Here is a 17,041-nt window from a genome sequence, read left to right as displayed (position 1 = left end):
TGCATTTCTTTGATCAAAAATACAGTAAAAACAGAAAAATTGTGAAATATTATTATCATTTAAAATAACTGTTTTCTATGTGAATTTATTGTCAAATTAAATTTATTCCTGTGATGTAAAGCTGAATTTTCAGCATCATTACTCCAGTCTTCAGTGTCACATGATCACGTCAGAAATCATTCAAGTTCAAGGTCAAGGTCATTCTAATATGGTGATTTGCTGCTCAAGAAACATTTATGATTATTATTATCAGTGTTGAAAACAGTTGTCGTCTGAGACATTGTAGTCTAGCAGGAGTTTTAACATTAGATCCTTCTTCATTTGCAGTTCTGCCACTCTGCCTACCACCTTCAAGTGCCTGCTGGAGAACAATCACATAGCCCGGCGGATCATCCGCTTCGTGCTGCCCGTCGGAGCCACTATCAACATGGACGGCACTGCGCTGTATGAGGCTGTGGCAGCCATTTTTATCGCACAGGTCAACAACTACGAGCTTGACTTCGGCCAAATCATCACTATCAGGTAGAAAAACTGTCAAATGATTAAGTATAAAAATGTAAGTAATTTGAGTTGTTAAAACCATTTTTTTTTTCTTTTTTTATTAAAAATATTTCATTATTAAGTAAAATAACACTGGTATGAGAAATTTACCTCTGTCAATCAGTTCCAGCTAACTAGCAAGCTCTGGATTTACAGTGTTCTGCACATGCAGATCTTCATGATCCAGAGACTGAACGAGGCCCGAAAGACGCTTTAATCCAGCTGTGTGTGATGCACAAAAGAGCATTACAATATAGTAGCAATCCATCATTTATGCAATTAGAAAATGTATGAGGAAGTAACAAATCTCAAAAGTTTTTACCAATTCAAAGCTTTTTCTACGTTGAAGTGACCCTGTTATGCTCAAGAAACATTTATGATTATTATTATCAGTGTTGAAAACAGTTGTGCTGCTTCATATTTTTGTGACCATATTTTTTAGGATTCTTTAATGAATAGAAAGTTCAAAAAACTGCGTTTGTTCGAAATCAAAATTAAAAATTCAATTTAGAATTTGGTAGTTACTGTTACTTTTGAATGATTGTGTAAATATTAAGAGCTTCAGCTCGTTATTTCCATCCTGTTCATTTTCTTGCCTTTGTGCAAATAATCAAGCTAGATTTTATAGAAATAGATCTTTAAATTACAACACAACATTTATTTTACTCAATAAACAACATGTTTCTCCCATCCCTTGGTTCCTGTCCCAGGAAAATACATCACTGTATAGAGAGAGAAAAGGAAAACAGCATAAATATTGCACAACATGAGGAATTAAATCAGTACTTTTACCCTTTTGTCAAAGTCACTCTGCCAGTTGCTATAGTCATGCTGCATCCACTAAAAAGAAAAGTGCCAACACACACACACAATGCATAATGGTGGATATTTTCTCAGTACAAACAGACTTTGTTGTTATATTAAGAGAAGCTGTTTCAACAGGTGGAGAAATATCTTGGGTCACGCAGAATTTGCACACCATCTTTATCAGCATTTTCTACACTGATTATGGCAATAAATATGTGGATTTAAATATGATAAAATATGTTACAGATATAACTATCGAATAAACAAACAAGCAAGTGGTAGAAGAAATGTTAAAGTGTTAAGAAATCAAACACGATAAGAAATGTTTGAGTTCCTTCATTCATGATTGCAGACTTTGGTATTTGGGTAAAACTGAGACCGTCTGAGACATTGTAGTCTAGCAGGAGTTTTAACATTAGATCCTTCTTCATTTGCAGTTCTGCCACTCTGCCTATCACCTTCAAGTGCCTGCTGGAGAACAATCACATAGACCAGCGGATCATCCGCTTCGTGCTGCCCGTCGGAGCCACTATCAACATGGACGGCACTGCGCTGTATGAGGCTGTGGCAGCCATTTTTATCGCACAGGTCAACAACTACGAGCTTGACTTCGGCCAAATCATCACTATCAGGTAGAAAAACTGTCAAATGATTAAGTATAAAAATGTAAGTAATTTGAGTTGTTAAAACCATTTTTTTTTTCTTTTTTTATTAAAAATATTTCATTATTAAGTAAAATAACACTGGTATGAGAAATTTACCTCTGTCAATCAGTTCCAGCTAACTAGCAAGCTCTGGATTTACAGTGTTCTGCACATGCAGATCTTCATGATCCAGAGACTGAACGAGGCCCGAAAGACGCTTTAATCCAGCTGTGTGTGATGCACAAAAGAGCATTACGTAATAGCAATCCATCATTTATGCAATTAGAATAAGTAAGAGGAAGTAACAAATCTCAAAAGTTTTTACCAATTCAAAGCTTTTTCTACGTTGAAGTGATCCTGTTAAAGAAGGAAATAAATTAAATTGCTTTATTTAATAGATATTTATATATTTTACTTTATATTTTTTTTTAATTTATCAATTTAATTTATAGGCGATTTATTACTGTCTCGATAATGCCTAATGAAATTTATGTCCTCATTTGTCACAAAAACGCGCACACACACACACACACAGTAAACATGTAGACATAGATTTAAGGGCATCCCATAGACTTCCATTGCTCTAAACGAAGTAAACTCTCCGTTTAACAGACCCCTGTTGGTTTTTTTATATTTTATTTAAGTGTCATTTTGTGCGCTTTTGCAACATTTTATTTATTTAAGTCATACCTGAAAATAAGTCAAAAATTGCATTGTTGAGAGAAAAAAAACACAGATAATGGGTTCGATTCCCTGGGAACACACATACTGGTAAAAAAAATGTATAGCCTGAATGCACTGTAAGTCACTTTGGATAAAAGCGTCTGCTAAATGCATAAATTATTATTATTATTAATTATTATTATTATTATTATTACCTATACCTACAACATATAAATATTCTCCTATGTATATCACCAATCCACAATTTCATGTTGTGCTCATTCTGAGCTACAAAGAGATGCTGTTGATATTCACATGAAAAGAGCTCAAAACCACTTAAGATCCATCTTTGCATTGATGGATCTGAAAGGATGCGCTACAGAAGCATCTCACGCCCTTAATGGAAACATTGTCATTGAAAACAAAAGGAAAATGTTTCTGCCATGCCTCAGCTCTGTGTTACTGTTTCCGTTGCATGTGTGAATCAGACGCATATTGACATCTTTATAAAATCAGTGAAAAAACATAACTGGTAGTCTATGCATATTCATATTCATAAATCATATTGCCTTGTTTGATCTTGCTTTATTTCACACTTGCATGCGGGGTGTATTTATTTTGGCACCTATATTAAATGTTAAAGTATCCACACTGCTTGTTTAAGCAGAATGCTAATGCATAACAGAGTTTCTGTGACTATTTTTGCTGAAATCAGCAGAGAACATGTTGAAAGTGCATTACAAAACAGAAACACATCATGAAGCAATATGTATTTTTGAAGTGAACTACTCACCCATTGTTTGAAGACATTTGTCAAGCTTGATGCACGTTCCCAGCAAAAGTGCTGACTGTGACATGCTCACAATATGCATTTACTGGACCTGCTCAAAAAATGTAATACAAAAGGTGATAGTGTAATGTAATAATACAAATGTTTTTCAAATCATTCACTGTACATATCCTCCATCCATGTGAGTGCGTGCACATGCTCATGTGGGGTGTATTTATGCATGCACAAGACATCCGCCGCTGCACAGATGTGGTGATGCGTGCCTGACAGAACCATCATTCACTAGATTATTTGGTATGCAGCGTTATCTCAGAGCTTTGGTGCCCTCAGGTCTTGAACGCCATAAATGTTCCCGTCGTCCCATCTGGACTAAAAGGAACACCAACACCAAGCACATAAATCGAAGTGCATACTTCAGAGTTCACTATGTGATTGTGCACTACACCATAGAGTGCTGCGATGACCTCACAATTTTGTGAATGGAAGGTCAGATAAAGAAATATAGAGATATATACAGGGATAGAGAGCCGGAGAGCATTTGGGTAGCGCTGTTACAGGGATAAACGCCGCTGTCACATGGCTGTCTTACCACAGGATTATTTTGCAGTTTTCCCAGTCTTCCCAAAATCCATCAGCCATCTCTCTCACTCATCTCTAGATTTCATATGCTGTGCTGCCAGTGTTGGGGGTTGAACGAGTCTGTTTCATACCACATTGTTGCAATGCCTATATTAACAGATTAAAGAATTCACTCAGCACACGTAAGCACAGAATACATTTATTTCAACACCTATTAACAGGTTACAAAATTGAGTCACATATACAGTGAAATAGCGGCATGCATTTATTGCGACTCTAATATTCATATTGTAATTAATGCAATGTCAGCATATACTTATGGTGGCACAAAAGTGTCAGCACTCATTCTACACAAGTAACCAACACAACAGGAGCACACATTATTGCAGTGCCTGTAATAACAGGTTACTGCACTCACGTTGCATGTGTAAGCAGCGCAACAGTAGCACATATGTATCAAAATGCCCATTTTAACAGGTCACAACATTTAATCTTTACATAAGTAGCACAATAGTGACACACATTCACTGCCATTTATCGTGGTGCTTATATGAACAGGTTACACCATTCACACTGTAATCAAAGCAATAGCAGCATATACTTACTGCAGCACACATACAGCATTAACAAGTAACAGAATTCATTCTACACATGTATGCAATGCAATATCAGTGCACAATATTGCAATGTTTAATCGCCTACTGCATTGATTTTGCACGTGCAAGCGGTGCAATAGTGGCACATATTTATTGCAATGTCCATATTAACAGATCATAACATTTACTTTTTACATATAAGCAGTGCAATAGCGATGCACATTTATTGTGCTACTCTTATTAACAGGTTACTGCATTCGCTCAGTACACGTAAGAAATTCTTATTTATTACGGTGCCCAAGCAACAGGTCACAGCTTTTACACGTGCATGCAAAGCAGTGCAATGGAGATGTCTATTTATTGCACTGCTCATGCTCAATTAACAGGTAAGAAATTCTTATTTATTACGGTGCCCAAGCAACAGGTCACAGCTTTTACACGTGCATGCAAAGCAGTGCAATGGAGATTGCAATGCTCAATTAACAGGTCACAACAGGCCTAACGCAACTATAACTTAGCATGTCAGTTTCCGTAATTAGTTATCTTTTGTAATGAGCAAGGAAATTATTGTAAAAAGTTGTATTTAAAAGTAACGTTCCCCAAAACTGTCAATCGCTGATGTTATTATATTTAAACTTCATAGTCAATCTAAAAAACCAAACAGTGTTCCTCATTAGAGACTCATTACGTCACTAGAGAAGGTCAGAGCATCTTTTATTCTTCCCGTTGAGTGTGGATCGAAGCGTGACATGGATAGATGTTATTCCTCAGTGAAGCAGCGTGCATTAAAACTCCTGTTAAACCTTGAGCGGGTGACACACGAGCTGACTGATGTTCTTCTATGCCTGCGAGTGTGCATGAGTTGCGTATGCATGCAAGCAGGCATGCAAGAGCTTGTTTTTATTCAGTTGCTCATTCTGTGTTTGATTTTGTGTGTTTATATTGTTTGCATGAAGGCTGGTTATCTGTCATTCATAAAATGCATGCAATTTGTGCAAATATATCCGGCCTATGATTAGCTTTATAAAGAAATAGTGTTTCCCAAAATATAAAGTACACCATGTATTTACTCTAAATGGTCTTTAGATGCTACAGAGGTTGTTTGTCCTTCATAACATTTTGTTTGCTGTGTAACGATTTGTTTACCATGTTCTCCAGTATTACAGCAACAGCAGCGAGCATCGGTGCAGCCGGGATCCCACAGGCCGGCCTAGTCACCATGGTAATAGTGTTGACATCCGTCGGACTGCCCACTGATGACATCACTCTCATCATCGCTGTTGATTGGGCCCTGTAAGTATTGGCATGTGCTGGATATTTTTGGACATTTAGGTGCAAATTTTTGTCAGTTTCCATTAGGGGCTGTTCACACAGAATGCATTTTTACAGTCTACTGCTGCTTTTCCATTGTTTTTTCTTTTTCTACTTAAACATGCACTAGGTGGACGTATTTGAGCATTGCACTCTTTTGCAGCATGAATGCTTCATATTTAAAATGCTGTGTCGAGTTAAAAGCAGTTCAACTTTTCTTGAGACCTTGCACTTTTTCATTACACTGCCGTGTATGTTGCGCACAGGAAATTATCTCACAAAAATGCATTTCACTCTTTAATGGTCACTATTATCATAAAAATGTATTTACTGTTGTCACATGAATCAGAGTTTTCAAAAATTAGAGTTTGGCACAGGTTGAAAGACAAATAATCAGTCACTCTTGGACTTGATTGTAAATTTCCCATCATGCTCTATTTTTATCCATCATCTGTATCTATCCTGACTATGTTTTATCCACCTGTGTCTTTAAAATGCATTAAGTTAATTTTAGCATGTCTGTCTGTCCTCACCTCTTCAGAGACCGATTCCGCACCATGGTCAATGTGATGGGAGATGCTCTGGCCACAGGAATCATGGCCCATATCTGCAGAAAGGACTTCATTAAAGAGGGAGATGGGGTGAGTTACCTGAAGAAAAAAAAAGTTGACAAATAATCTTTTTTTTTTTTTTTTTAAATTAAGATAAATTGTATATATATAGTAGTGTCCAAAAATCTAATATCTTTATTTCATTATTATTGTTTAAAATATTAAATAAATAATTTAATATCTGCGCTATTTCTAAGTCACTACTTCACTGTAAATCAGGGCTCGAAAATGAGGACTGCCTGAGGCCAGCGTGAAAGACGCTCGGGACAGTTGACGAATTTGTCACTGGCCTGATCGGGCCACTGCTGCATTGTCATGAAAGTTTATCATTTGCACGTGTTTTTAAGCCTTGCTAATTAAAAAATTCAAGTGATTTTAAAGCATTCAAGCAAGACGCAAAAGCAGAGGTGGACTTACCCATTTGCAAAGGTAGGTGACCGCATTGGGCCCCCAAAAGCCAAGGGCCCCCTAAAATGCTTTTCATATACAAGATGCGCATTAAGCACAGACACGCGAACGGTTGCTGTTTACAGTGTTTATTACCACAACAACCATCTGCGTGTATACTTTGAATGTGTTTCTTGTGTATCCTGCTTTTAGCAAATGAAAATATCATGCACCTGAAGCTGTAAGTATATATTGAGAAGCAGTGTGTATTATATGTTTATTTTTTTAAATGCAACTTACTCATTCATGAGAAGAACCCAAGTAGAGGACACATACACAGTTACTTTTTTGGATTATATAATCCTTAGGTGTGTAAATGTATAATTCGTTTTCATGATTTTTTCAGTTTGATTTAAATTTGTAGTTTAAATAACTAAAAATAAATGTATTTTAAAATTTAGAATTAGACAGCCTTTAGAGAGTGTAGGCAGTTGGGCTGAGCCCAGGCACACAGGCTTATGCTGGTAACTCATCAGTGGACTTTCCTCGTCAATATAGGCTATATTTTAACACACATTTCTCATTCTCACTAATTCAAGGTTTTATATGAATGAATCTCTGAGGGGAACCGACTGCTTTCAGAAAAGTTTCCTACTGGCAGAAAATTAATGTGCATTTTCAATAATCCAGTCTACAGTTTTTGTTCAGACCAATGTGAAAATCCACCCATATAACCCCCTTTTAAATTAATATAATAATTTATACTTCTGATTTATAGGTGATCTCCTGTATTAGAAAAAATACAGGAGATCACCTATTCCCTATATGTGTAGACTTTTAAATAACTATGATTTTTAATCAAATTCTTTGTGCATAGTTAAGATGTATTTTATTCATTTGTCTTTTTTATTTTTGTATTTTAATATGGAGTAAATTGGTTTTGACATTTTATTTTAACAGCATAATTCAAATTCAGTGTTCCTTAATGACAAACGGCATTAGGTACCTGTAATGATGCTGAAAAAGGCAATAAATAAATAAATAAATACATTTTCTTAAAAAATGGTTTAAAGGCACAGTTGTGAGGTTTATAATTTTATAATTCATTTTGTTTTTGTGAAAACCTGTATCTCAACTGTAAATCAATTGCTATTTTGTGGTGTACAACGTGAAAGCAAGCCATTATAACATGTACATGAAAAATGTCATTTGAACACAACGATGGGGCTCCATTCTGTAGCAGCAAGCATCGCAACAAAAAAGGAACCTCAAGGTTGAGGTAAATGTGTGCAGATAGGGCCCCATTCCTATATTTTGCCTGTGGCCCCCAATTCACTAAATCCGCCCCTGTGCGAAAGAAAACTACATTCAGTACTCATGCGCTGAGTTCTGTGTGTTCAGTGCACATTGAAAGGACAAATACACACAAAAGTATGTCAAAATACCCATCTTGGCAAGTACTGTAACTTTGTAGCTTTAACAGTGATTCATCTATATTTAACTTATACAGTGGAGTACAGATGCACCAGTCATTTTTTTTGTTTTATTTCAGCCAATCTCTGTTCCAGATTTGCACACAAACTGCATGCAATCATTTTCCAAAATGTCATTTGTGTGGAAATATTACAAAGTGTGTAAATGGCCGTTAAGAGAGGCCAGAGACGCTGAGAAAATACTGTAGCAGGCAGAGCAAGTTCACTGGTCACGATGCATAAAATATTTTAAGAAAATCCTAAATACTGAATTTGGGGTAGGGGTTTATATGAATGTATCTCTGGGGGGAACTGGCTGTTTTCAGAAAAGTTTACATTGCTTTTCATTTTGCCTATGTATAATGCATTTAATAAGTGTCAATAAGCACAAGGCTGCTTTGTTTACAGCGGTAACCAAGGAAACGCTGTATCTCTGCTGTTCCATAAGCGCCACCTGCTGTCAGAGAGTGAATCTGCATCTCATTCAGTCTGTCTGCCGTTTCAGCATCATTTCATTTGTATCTTTGTTCCATTCAGTTGTGCTATTGCTGTAATTTGTTCATTTGTTCTTATTTACTGACAGTTCACTTGTCTTTAATAATGTTTGAACTTGATATTTGTTAGGCTTATTTATTAGAATAAAAGATAACATGAGTCAAAAACAATGATAATAGCAACTATTTTATTTATTTATTTATTTTGGCAGGGCCAGTGAAACTATTGGCAGGGCAAGTAAAATTTAAATAGAACAAATCCTTAGAGTTGAGCCCTGTAAATTGTAAGATTTGCTGATGTCAGCTTCAAGTGCTTAAACCAAAAAGTTTAATTTCTCAATTTGAAATTATTGCTGAAAATGTTGTGCTCATAATATAATAATTATGCAAAATGACTAATGATAATGAATGAATAATGACGAATGCAAAACTTTTCAGACTTTTGGACTGTGATATTTTTTTTTAAGTACAATATATACCAGGGATTCCCAAATGCTTTTGTCAGCTGAACCCCTTGACTTAAAATTTCTAGGGGTACTTCAAGTAAATTAATGTTAATAGTTCAATAATTTAACAACACATTCACATTCACAGTTGTCTTACATGACATGCACGTAAACAAAACATTTAATCATTTTTAAGTGTTTTATTTAGATTTTTAAAATAGTTTATTTTAATTAACATTTTTATGATTTAATTATTAGCTTTTTATCAACTTCACAATCCACAGTTTGGGAAATCCTGATATATACACAATACAGTACGGCATGTCACACTGCTTGAAATTTTATGTAACCAGCCCAAACACTTCTGGAAATGTAATGCAATGATAATTGAATAGAATAAAACACACACTAACACCTGCATATATTCACACAATCACAACTACACACACAAACACAAAGACTGAGTTCAATCCTCCCAAGGTTATTTTTTAAACATCTTAAAGATTTCTTTCCTCCCGTTGTGTCCTCGCTGTGGGGGTTTGAAAAGCTGCTTTGGAAATAATACGAATTGTGAAATGCACTACACACACAAAAAATTCACAGAACTCATTTGAACCAGTTTCTCAAAATTACAAGTTGCATGGCCACAGTCCTCACTGAATGATATTTCATGTCTTAATTTCCGCCACTTTTTACACAGATGAATAAAAGGAGATGTACATGTGAATGGAAAACAAGCATGTTGAGTAACCGATGAACACGATTCTCCAAAAAAACTAAAATGGATTTCAGTGATTTTTCCTTGACCAATAGGACAGGTCACTTGATTCGTACCTTTCGTACTCACAAAGACATCTCAAGGATTCTGAGGTTTTGTAAATCAGAACAAACTTAGTGACGAGAGGAGGGTTCGTGACTATTGAATGCAGATTTCGACAAACAGAAAGACAGGATAGTCACGACGAGGTGGAAAAACATGGTTTCGTGGAAAAAAGTATGTACATGTGTTACAAATGGGACCAAAATAGACACATAGGCCTCCAATTTATGGAGAATGGCTTGGAAAACATTTGTCTTGAAGGCATATGTACAGTACATCATATGCTGATGGCTGTTTCTAATCATTCTTCAGAAATGTGAATGTTTCTTAGACAATCTTATTCTTCCACTCTTAGTAATTAAGTAGTCATTTAGCAGACAGTTTTATCCAAGAGCAACTTGAGGTGCACTTACTTTATGGACACCTTGACTAGACAAATTAGCTCAAGAGCAAAATAATGATAGCTTATGGCTTTCTCTCGGTTCTCTTGAGTCTTTCTGAGATTTAACCCCTACTCCACACCACCGAAAGATGTTCAAATGCCCTCACTACTGTACATGATATTCGCAACAGAAAACCCATCTGTAGCCAAATTCCCGCTTGCATCTATCACTGATGTGAACCACACAGCCAAATCAAAGCCATACTGATATTCAGCAAACAGCACGTTTGTACATAAAATATTGCTTAAATAATGGTGTAATTAAGCATTCATTTTGAGAATGTAATATATCTTCATAATGCACATGAAGCAAAAATGTAGCTGAAAATTTCCCCTTCATAAAAAGATAATTTGGGGCACTGATTTGAATGAGCAGCTGCTCATTTTTGCCAAACCCTTTGAACAATTCCCTGTCTCTCACGTGCATGTACTGTAAGTGACCTTGTGCTTTAGCTGTTAGGACAAAAAAACATGACAGAAAACAAAAAGACTGTAATATGAGCAGTGCTGCGATCCTGGTACAGTATTGTTTTAGCATCATTTATCTACTTCTGTATGTTTATTCACATTTAGCGTAATTTTTTACATTTTTTTTTTATTTACAACTTTGAAAAAAAAAACATTTTATTGTGTAGTTTTACTGTTTTAAAAATATTTATAAATAGTTTTATCATTTTTATTTCAGTTTGAGTTTTTTTCAGTATTAGTTTTATTTTAGTTAGTAATTTTAATACTTCAACTTAAATTTTAAATCTTACATTATCAGTTCAGCTAGTTTTAGTTTTGATTATTTAATATTTATATTTTATTTTATTTCAGATATCTCAATGAACAATAATGTTCTTAAATAGGTTTAGTTAATGATAACAACACTGTTTTGTAGTCTGACAGTCGTGTAGCAAGACATTGGTTCCTTCATCAACAATTAAAAAAATAAACAGATGTCAGCTCAAGTGCTGCTGTCATTAAACCAAAAGGAAGGTTTAATTTTTCAATCTGAAATTGTTGCGCAAGATGTTATGCTCATAATAATTCAAATGATGATGAATTCAAAATAGGAGCATTTTCAATTAAGCTCATTTCAGTTACTCGTTTAGTTAAAGCTTTTCAGCTACTATTTCTATTTTATTTTAGCTTTATTTCAATGAACAAAAATGTTCTTTAATAGTTTTAATTAACAATAACAACACTGTTCTGATAGTCGGACAGTCAAAATCTCTCCAAAAGAGATACAGTCCATAAGAAGAAATATTGAATTGGCATTTCCCTGTTTCTCCATAGGTCCCTCTCATCTGCGAAACAAAGCCCATGACTAACCAGGGTTTGCCGAACTGTCAGCAGAACAACGGTAGTTTCCAGCCTCCACCACCAGGGGGCAAACCTGAGCACATTTCTCCAGACGTGGCCCGTCTCATGCAGCTGGAAGAAGGGGTCCGTCCGCCGCCTCCCAATCGGAAAATGCCACCCATACCTCCGCGGCACCTGAAACACAGAGACAAGGACCATTGTGCCATCGACATGAACGGTCTGGAGACTAACGTATAGCGTCCATCGAAATCGCAGATTGAGATCGATCGAACAAAACGAATCCACTTACATGGGAACGGATGACGGGACGTGTATTATTTCCTTTCCGTTTTTCTCTGACAGGCGACACATGGTCTGACCCTGCACATATGGGCCACTGCCCCAGTAATGCCACTGTTGGCAGCACATCCCGGTTGACCCATTCAGTGCGTTAGATAATGCCGGGATGGGATGAGAAACCAGGTCAGGGTCCACAACACCAAGCCAGCCTGTTTCTATGGGTCATAGCGCGATGCATTCAAGGCCTTGAGAGCAAAATTTTTCCTGTAGCGTAATGCAAGACTGTCAAAAAGCATGAGTGTAAATACAACATAGCTATGTACTCTAATGTGTTTTTTATTTCTCAAGTTTATATATAATTTTATATTTTCTGTCTTGTCTTTTTAAGCAGGCCGTGTAAAAATATTGTAAAGCTCGCAGGTGTGTGTGAAGATCAGTGTTGACTGTGATATTGAATATTTTATGTTATTGGATATTCTCCTCTTCCCGTTCAGCGAGGCCCGTTCTCATGCCACATCTGTAAATCAAATGTTCAGCAAATTATTGCTATGACTATATTGAAAAGCACTGAGTAAACCACTCAAGGTAAGAGTTGCTAGCCTGGGAAACTAAATAAAGGGCGATCCCAGTCATATATGGACTGTGAAACTAGTTTATTCAAAACTAAATTTGAGTATGTAATGTGTCATGCACATTTTGGAAAGTGTGCTAAATTAGGCCAAAAACATACTTTACATACGAAAACACAGCGAATGCTACGCTAACTCGTCAGAAACATAATATCCTGTTGAAGTGCTCTCTTCCACCCTCAATACCATGTGCCACAGCAAAAATGGCTGCCCAATGCTTCGGGTGTGTGTTTGTTCTCTACTCCCTGCTGTGTGTGTGCACTTGGATGGGACAAATTCCGAGTATGGGCTGGGAAACTAAATAAAGGGCGATCCCAGTCATATATGGACTGTGAAACTAGTTTATTCAAAACTAAATTTGAGTATGTAATGTGTCATGCACATTTTGGAAAGTGTGCTAAATTAGGCCAAAAACATACTTTACGCAAGTACGAAAACACAGTGAATGCTATGCTAACTCATCAGAAACATAATATCCTGTTGAAGTGCTCTCTTCCACCCTCAATACCATGTGCTGCAGCAAAAATGGCTGCACTTGGATTGGACGAATTCCGAGTATGGGAGACCATACTTGGCCACACGTCACATTCACTTTTACTTATTACCAAGTAGCACCAGTGCACAGAGTTCTGGCATGAAACTCTAGATGGCGCAGTCCGATAGGTCTAACTCAGTCTGACCTAATGACATCATTATCACATGGCACAGCTGATTGGTTCTCTCCAGAGTCTAGACCATGAAAATACTGAAGAAAATACATTTAAAATTACGTTTGTTGAGTTCATTAGGTGCATAAGCACAATGTTGTTAATGATAAAGCAAGAGAGTAAAAAAAAATATATTATGCTGCATTCAAGTTCCTACAAAAAAAAAAGGAAATGCATTTTTAATTTGTTCACCAAAATCCAATATTTACTGGCATTTTGCTGGTTAGTGAGTGTTGTTTTTGGACCCTGGGTATGATGCATTAAAGCACATCTGTGAAACAATAAATATCCCCACTTCCTCAGATTATATCTGTACAGTATGTAGATAATTAATGATAGAATTCATGGGCCAATATTTTGTTAATACTGTGGAAAATAATGCATCAATAAAGCATTTTATACACACTCATTTGTTAGTTTGTGATGAATTGGGCAATAATGCAGGGGACTCCAAATGTTTCTTTCCTTTCAAATAATTTGTCCTAGTTTAATAAACATCACTAATAAATGTGTGGTAATACCCAAACCTTATTTACACGATATGAGTTAGCAGCAGTATTTGCACAATTAGCACTGGGGATTTGAACAAACCACTAACCTCAAGCAAGTGCATAATGACAAAAACAAGAACCATATCTCAAATCTGTGACCTGTTAAAGGAAAAACAGCAGGGCTGCTATGCTAAATACAAACATATAATTATGCACAGTTGGGATTGCAAAATAAATATAAAGGGAGGATTAAAAAAAAAAAACGACTTACCTTTTATTGATGGTGTCAAAGGTTTTGTCCAAACAAGCACGACATCTTGACAAGTATTTACCTGTCACTTGCGAAATTAGATGCTAATGTGTATGACATGCCCTTATCCTCAAAAAACACACGAGTAAAAAAAATATGATAATATATAATAAAGAAAAGACTAAATTAAATAAATGATAATTTGCATTTAATTATTAGCTGTGAGGACGTACAGTAAAACAATAATTGATTTTAAATTCAGAAACCAATAATAAACCAATGAAAACATTCTTGCCGATCAACGCTAAAAGGTTTCTCATTTGTTTTTAATGCATATTAATGTGGTTTCTCTCAGCTGTTATTTCTTAAGTGATTTCATTACAATTACGACTGCAAAATGTATGCTGTTGAAGAGAAAGACATAATATATTTGCTTGTGTTCATCTGCTTCTCCCATTTGCTCTTTTTACATTGAGTATCACTCTATAAGTGAAAGTGAAATGTGGCCAAGTATGGTGACCCATACTAGGAATTAGTGCTCTGCATTTATCCCATCCAAAGTGCACACACACAGCAGTGAACACACACACCGTGAACACACACCCGGAGCAGTGGGCAGCCATTTTTTGCTGCGGCGCCCGGGGAGCAGTTGGGGGTTCAGTGCCTTGCTCAAGGGCACCTCAGTCGTGGTACAGTCGTGGTACAATCCCTGACGGTACGAGACTCGAACCCGCAACCTTTGGGTTGCAAGTCCGACTCTCTAACCATTAGGCCACGACTTCCCCGCAATAAGACTATACAATCAGATACAACAATCATTTCTCAAGTATCTATTACAATATATACTGATAAATTTAACATTCACTTCTATGCCGGCAAATCTATGCCAAAAAGAACCGAGTGCACCAGTTATGTTTACGCGCACAGTAAACTGCTTCCATGAGAGGATAACAGATCCACACGCGAGGAAACGGGAGCCTGCCAGCATCACATCACCTGTGCGCGCAATACAAGCCCTCGCGAGCGAGGATATGTGTCATCGCACGCGTGTGATCATCCCCCTCATTCTCGCGCTCCGTATTTTTTCACCTGCTTGCTTTTGCTCGCTCGAACACTTTTATTTTTGGCAGTCGTGGGGAGGGACTAGCTGTTTTAATTGTAATTTCAAACGCCATTGGTTACTTCCCCTTTTCCGGAAGTCAGCTGTGATTGGACGCCTGTGAAAAGTCAAGTCAAGTCAAGTCACCTTTATTTATATAGCGCTTTTAACAATACAGATTGTGTCAAAGCAACTGAACAGCATTAATTAGGAAAATAGTGTGTCAATAATGCAAAATGACAATAGTAAACACTAATTTTCCAGTTAAAGACAGTTAGGCGATCCATAATTAACATATGACCTGAGACATGGCTTTATCAATGGACCAGATGCATGTAAGTTGTCATTTATTTTTTTTATATATATAAATATAACATGGCTGTTTTAATAAATTAATTGCATGCTTTGTCAATAGAATAGATCTTTAGCAGAAAGTTTATTAACATAAATGATTCAGTTTACTAGTGATTGCAATGCAATCTTGTGGTGTTACGAAGATAAAACACCACATAAACCCTTTTTATAGATTGTAATGACAGGGTTCCACGGTTATTAGCATGGTAAATCTACCAAAATTGTTATATTTTAATTTTTTATACAACACAATGCTTTGGGTTATATTAACTTCGCAAAATACAAATAAAATAAAATAAAACTAATTGTCAACTTATTGCTATAACTCAAATTAACTGTAGTTCACCACTTTATTACCAATATATGCTTGTCCATTAAAATAATTGTAAGTGTACTTAATTGTAAATCCCAAATTGGTTTGCATTTTCTTTGTATTTTTGTAAACATACTTTTTTTGCTTATTTCAGTTAATGTCGTAAAACTAGCGAGTTAAGCCAGTAGTAGTGCCGACAGTGTGGTATTAACAAAGCTGAAGGCGCAAAAAGCGGAGGAACAGACAAACCGATTCAACTGAGTGAATAATTTACGCTGGAACCGCTCCGATTGATTCAAACTCAAACTCGATTCACTAGCAAAAACCAGATCAAAGGAGCCATTCATTTTCGAATTTCGACATGGTGTGTAATGATTTTAAAAAGCACGTAGTGATGGGTGAAACGGAGCTTTTCGAAACTCCGAATCAGTTCAATAATTGCGTCGCAAAATTATTCAATTTCGAAGTTCTCCAATCGGATAATTCAGATCGGAAGTTCAGAGCGGGTTCGTGAATCTTTTGATTCATATCGGAACTTCGGAGGGTTCTCGAATCATTTCGCGAACTGAAGGTTCCGTAATATGTGCTCCGAAGTCCAGATCTGAAATGATGGTTCGCGAGTCATTATTCAGATCGGGACTTCGGAGCGCATATTGCGAATCATTTGATTCGGATCGGGACTTCGGAGCGGGTTCGCAATTTTATTTATTTTTTTCTGATTTCTTTCTTTCTTTTTGTTAAACAGTACAAAACATCAAACCATTAATGCAGTACAGTTATACAAACAAAACAAAGAAAAAAGGAACAAAGAAAGTATACACAGATACAAATCAATTAACCATGGTTTTATTATGATAAAGGTGTAGTAACCATGTTTTTTTGGTGCATTGATTACCATTTTTATAACCACAGTTTTACTACAAATACCATGGTTAGACTATGGTTGGTGCAGACTATGTTTTAACTATAACCATGGTGTTTTTTTATTTTATTTTATTTATTTAATATA

General features: G+C 36.2%; 1 protein-coding gene across 1 annotated transcript in view; it reads left to right on the top strand.

Annotated features, from left to right (window-relative positions):
* Positions 1 to 12,867, top strand: part of LOC107737056 (excitatory amino acid transporter 5-like) — a 39,023-nt gene extending 26,156 nt beyond the window's left edge. Inside the window, exons 13-16 of the mRNA XM_016548460.1 lie at positions 1,785 to 1,979; positions 5,778 to 5,912; positions 6,472 to 6,571; positions 11,884 to 12,867. Coding sequence (XP_016403946.1) covers positions 1,785 to 1,979; positions 5,778 to 5,912; positions 6,472 to 6,571; positions 11,884 to 12,147 — 694 coding nt within the window. The 3' untranslated portion in view covers positions 12,148 to 12,867. The remainder of the gene's footprint in view (positions 1 to 1,784; positions 1,980 to 5,777; positions 5,913 to 6,471; positions 6,572 to 11,883) is intronic.
* The last annotated feature ends 4,174 nt before the right edge of the window (positions 12,868 to 17,041 follow it).

This window comes from Sinocyclocheilus rhinocerous, unplaced genomic scaffold (genome assembly GCF_001515625.1).
Source record: "Sinocyclocheilus rhinocerous isolate Xijiao unplaced genomic scaffold, SAMN03320098_v1.1 scaffold464, whole genome shotgun sequence".
NCBI classification, from domain to species: Eukaryota; Metazoa; Chordata; class Actinopteri; order Cypriniformes; family Cyprinidae; genus Sinocyclocheilus; species Sinocyclocheilus rhinocerous.
Note: the sequence above shows the minus strand (reverse complement) of the source record. Positions and strands in the feature narration are given on the sequence as shown.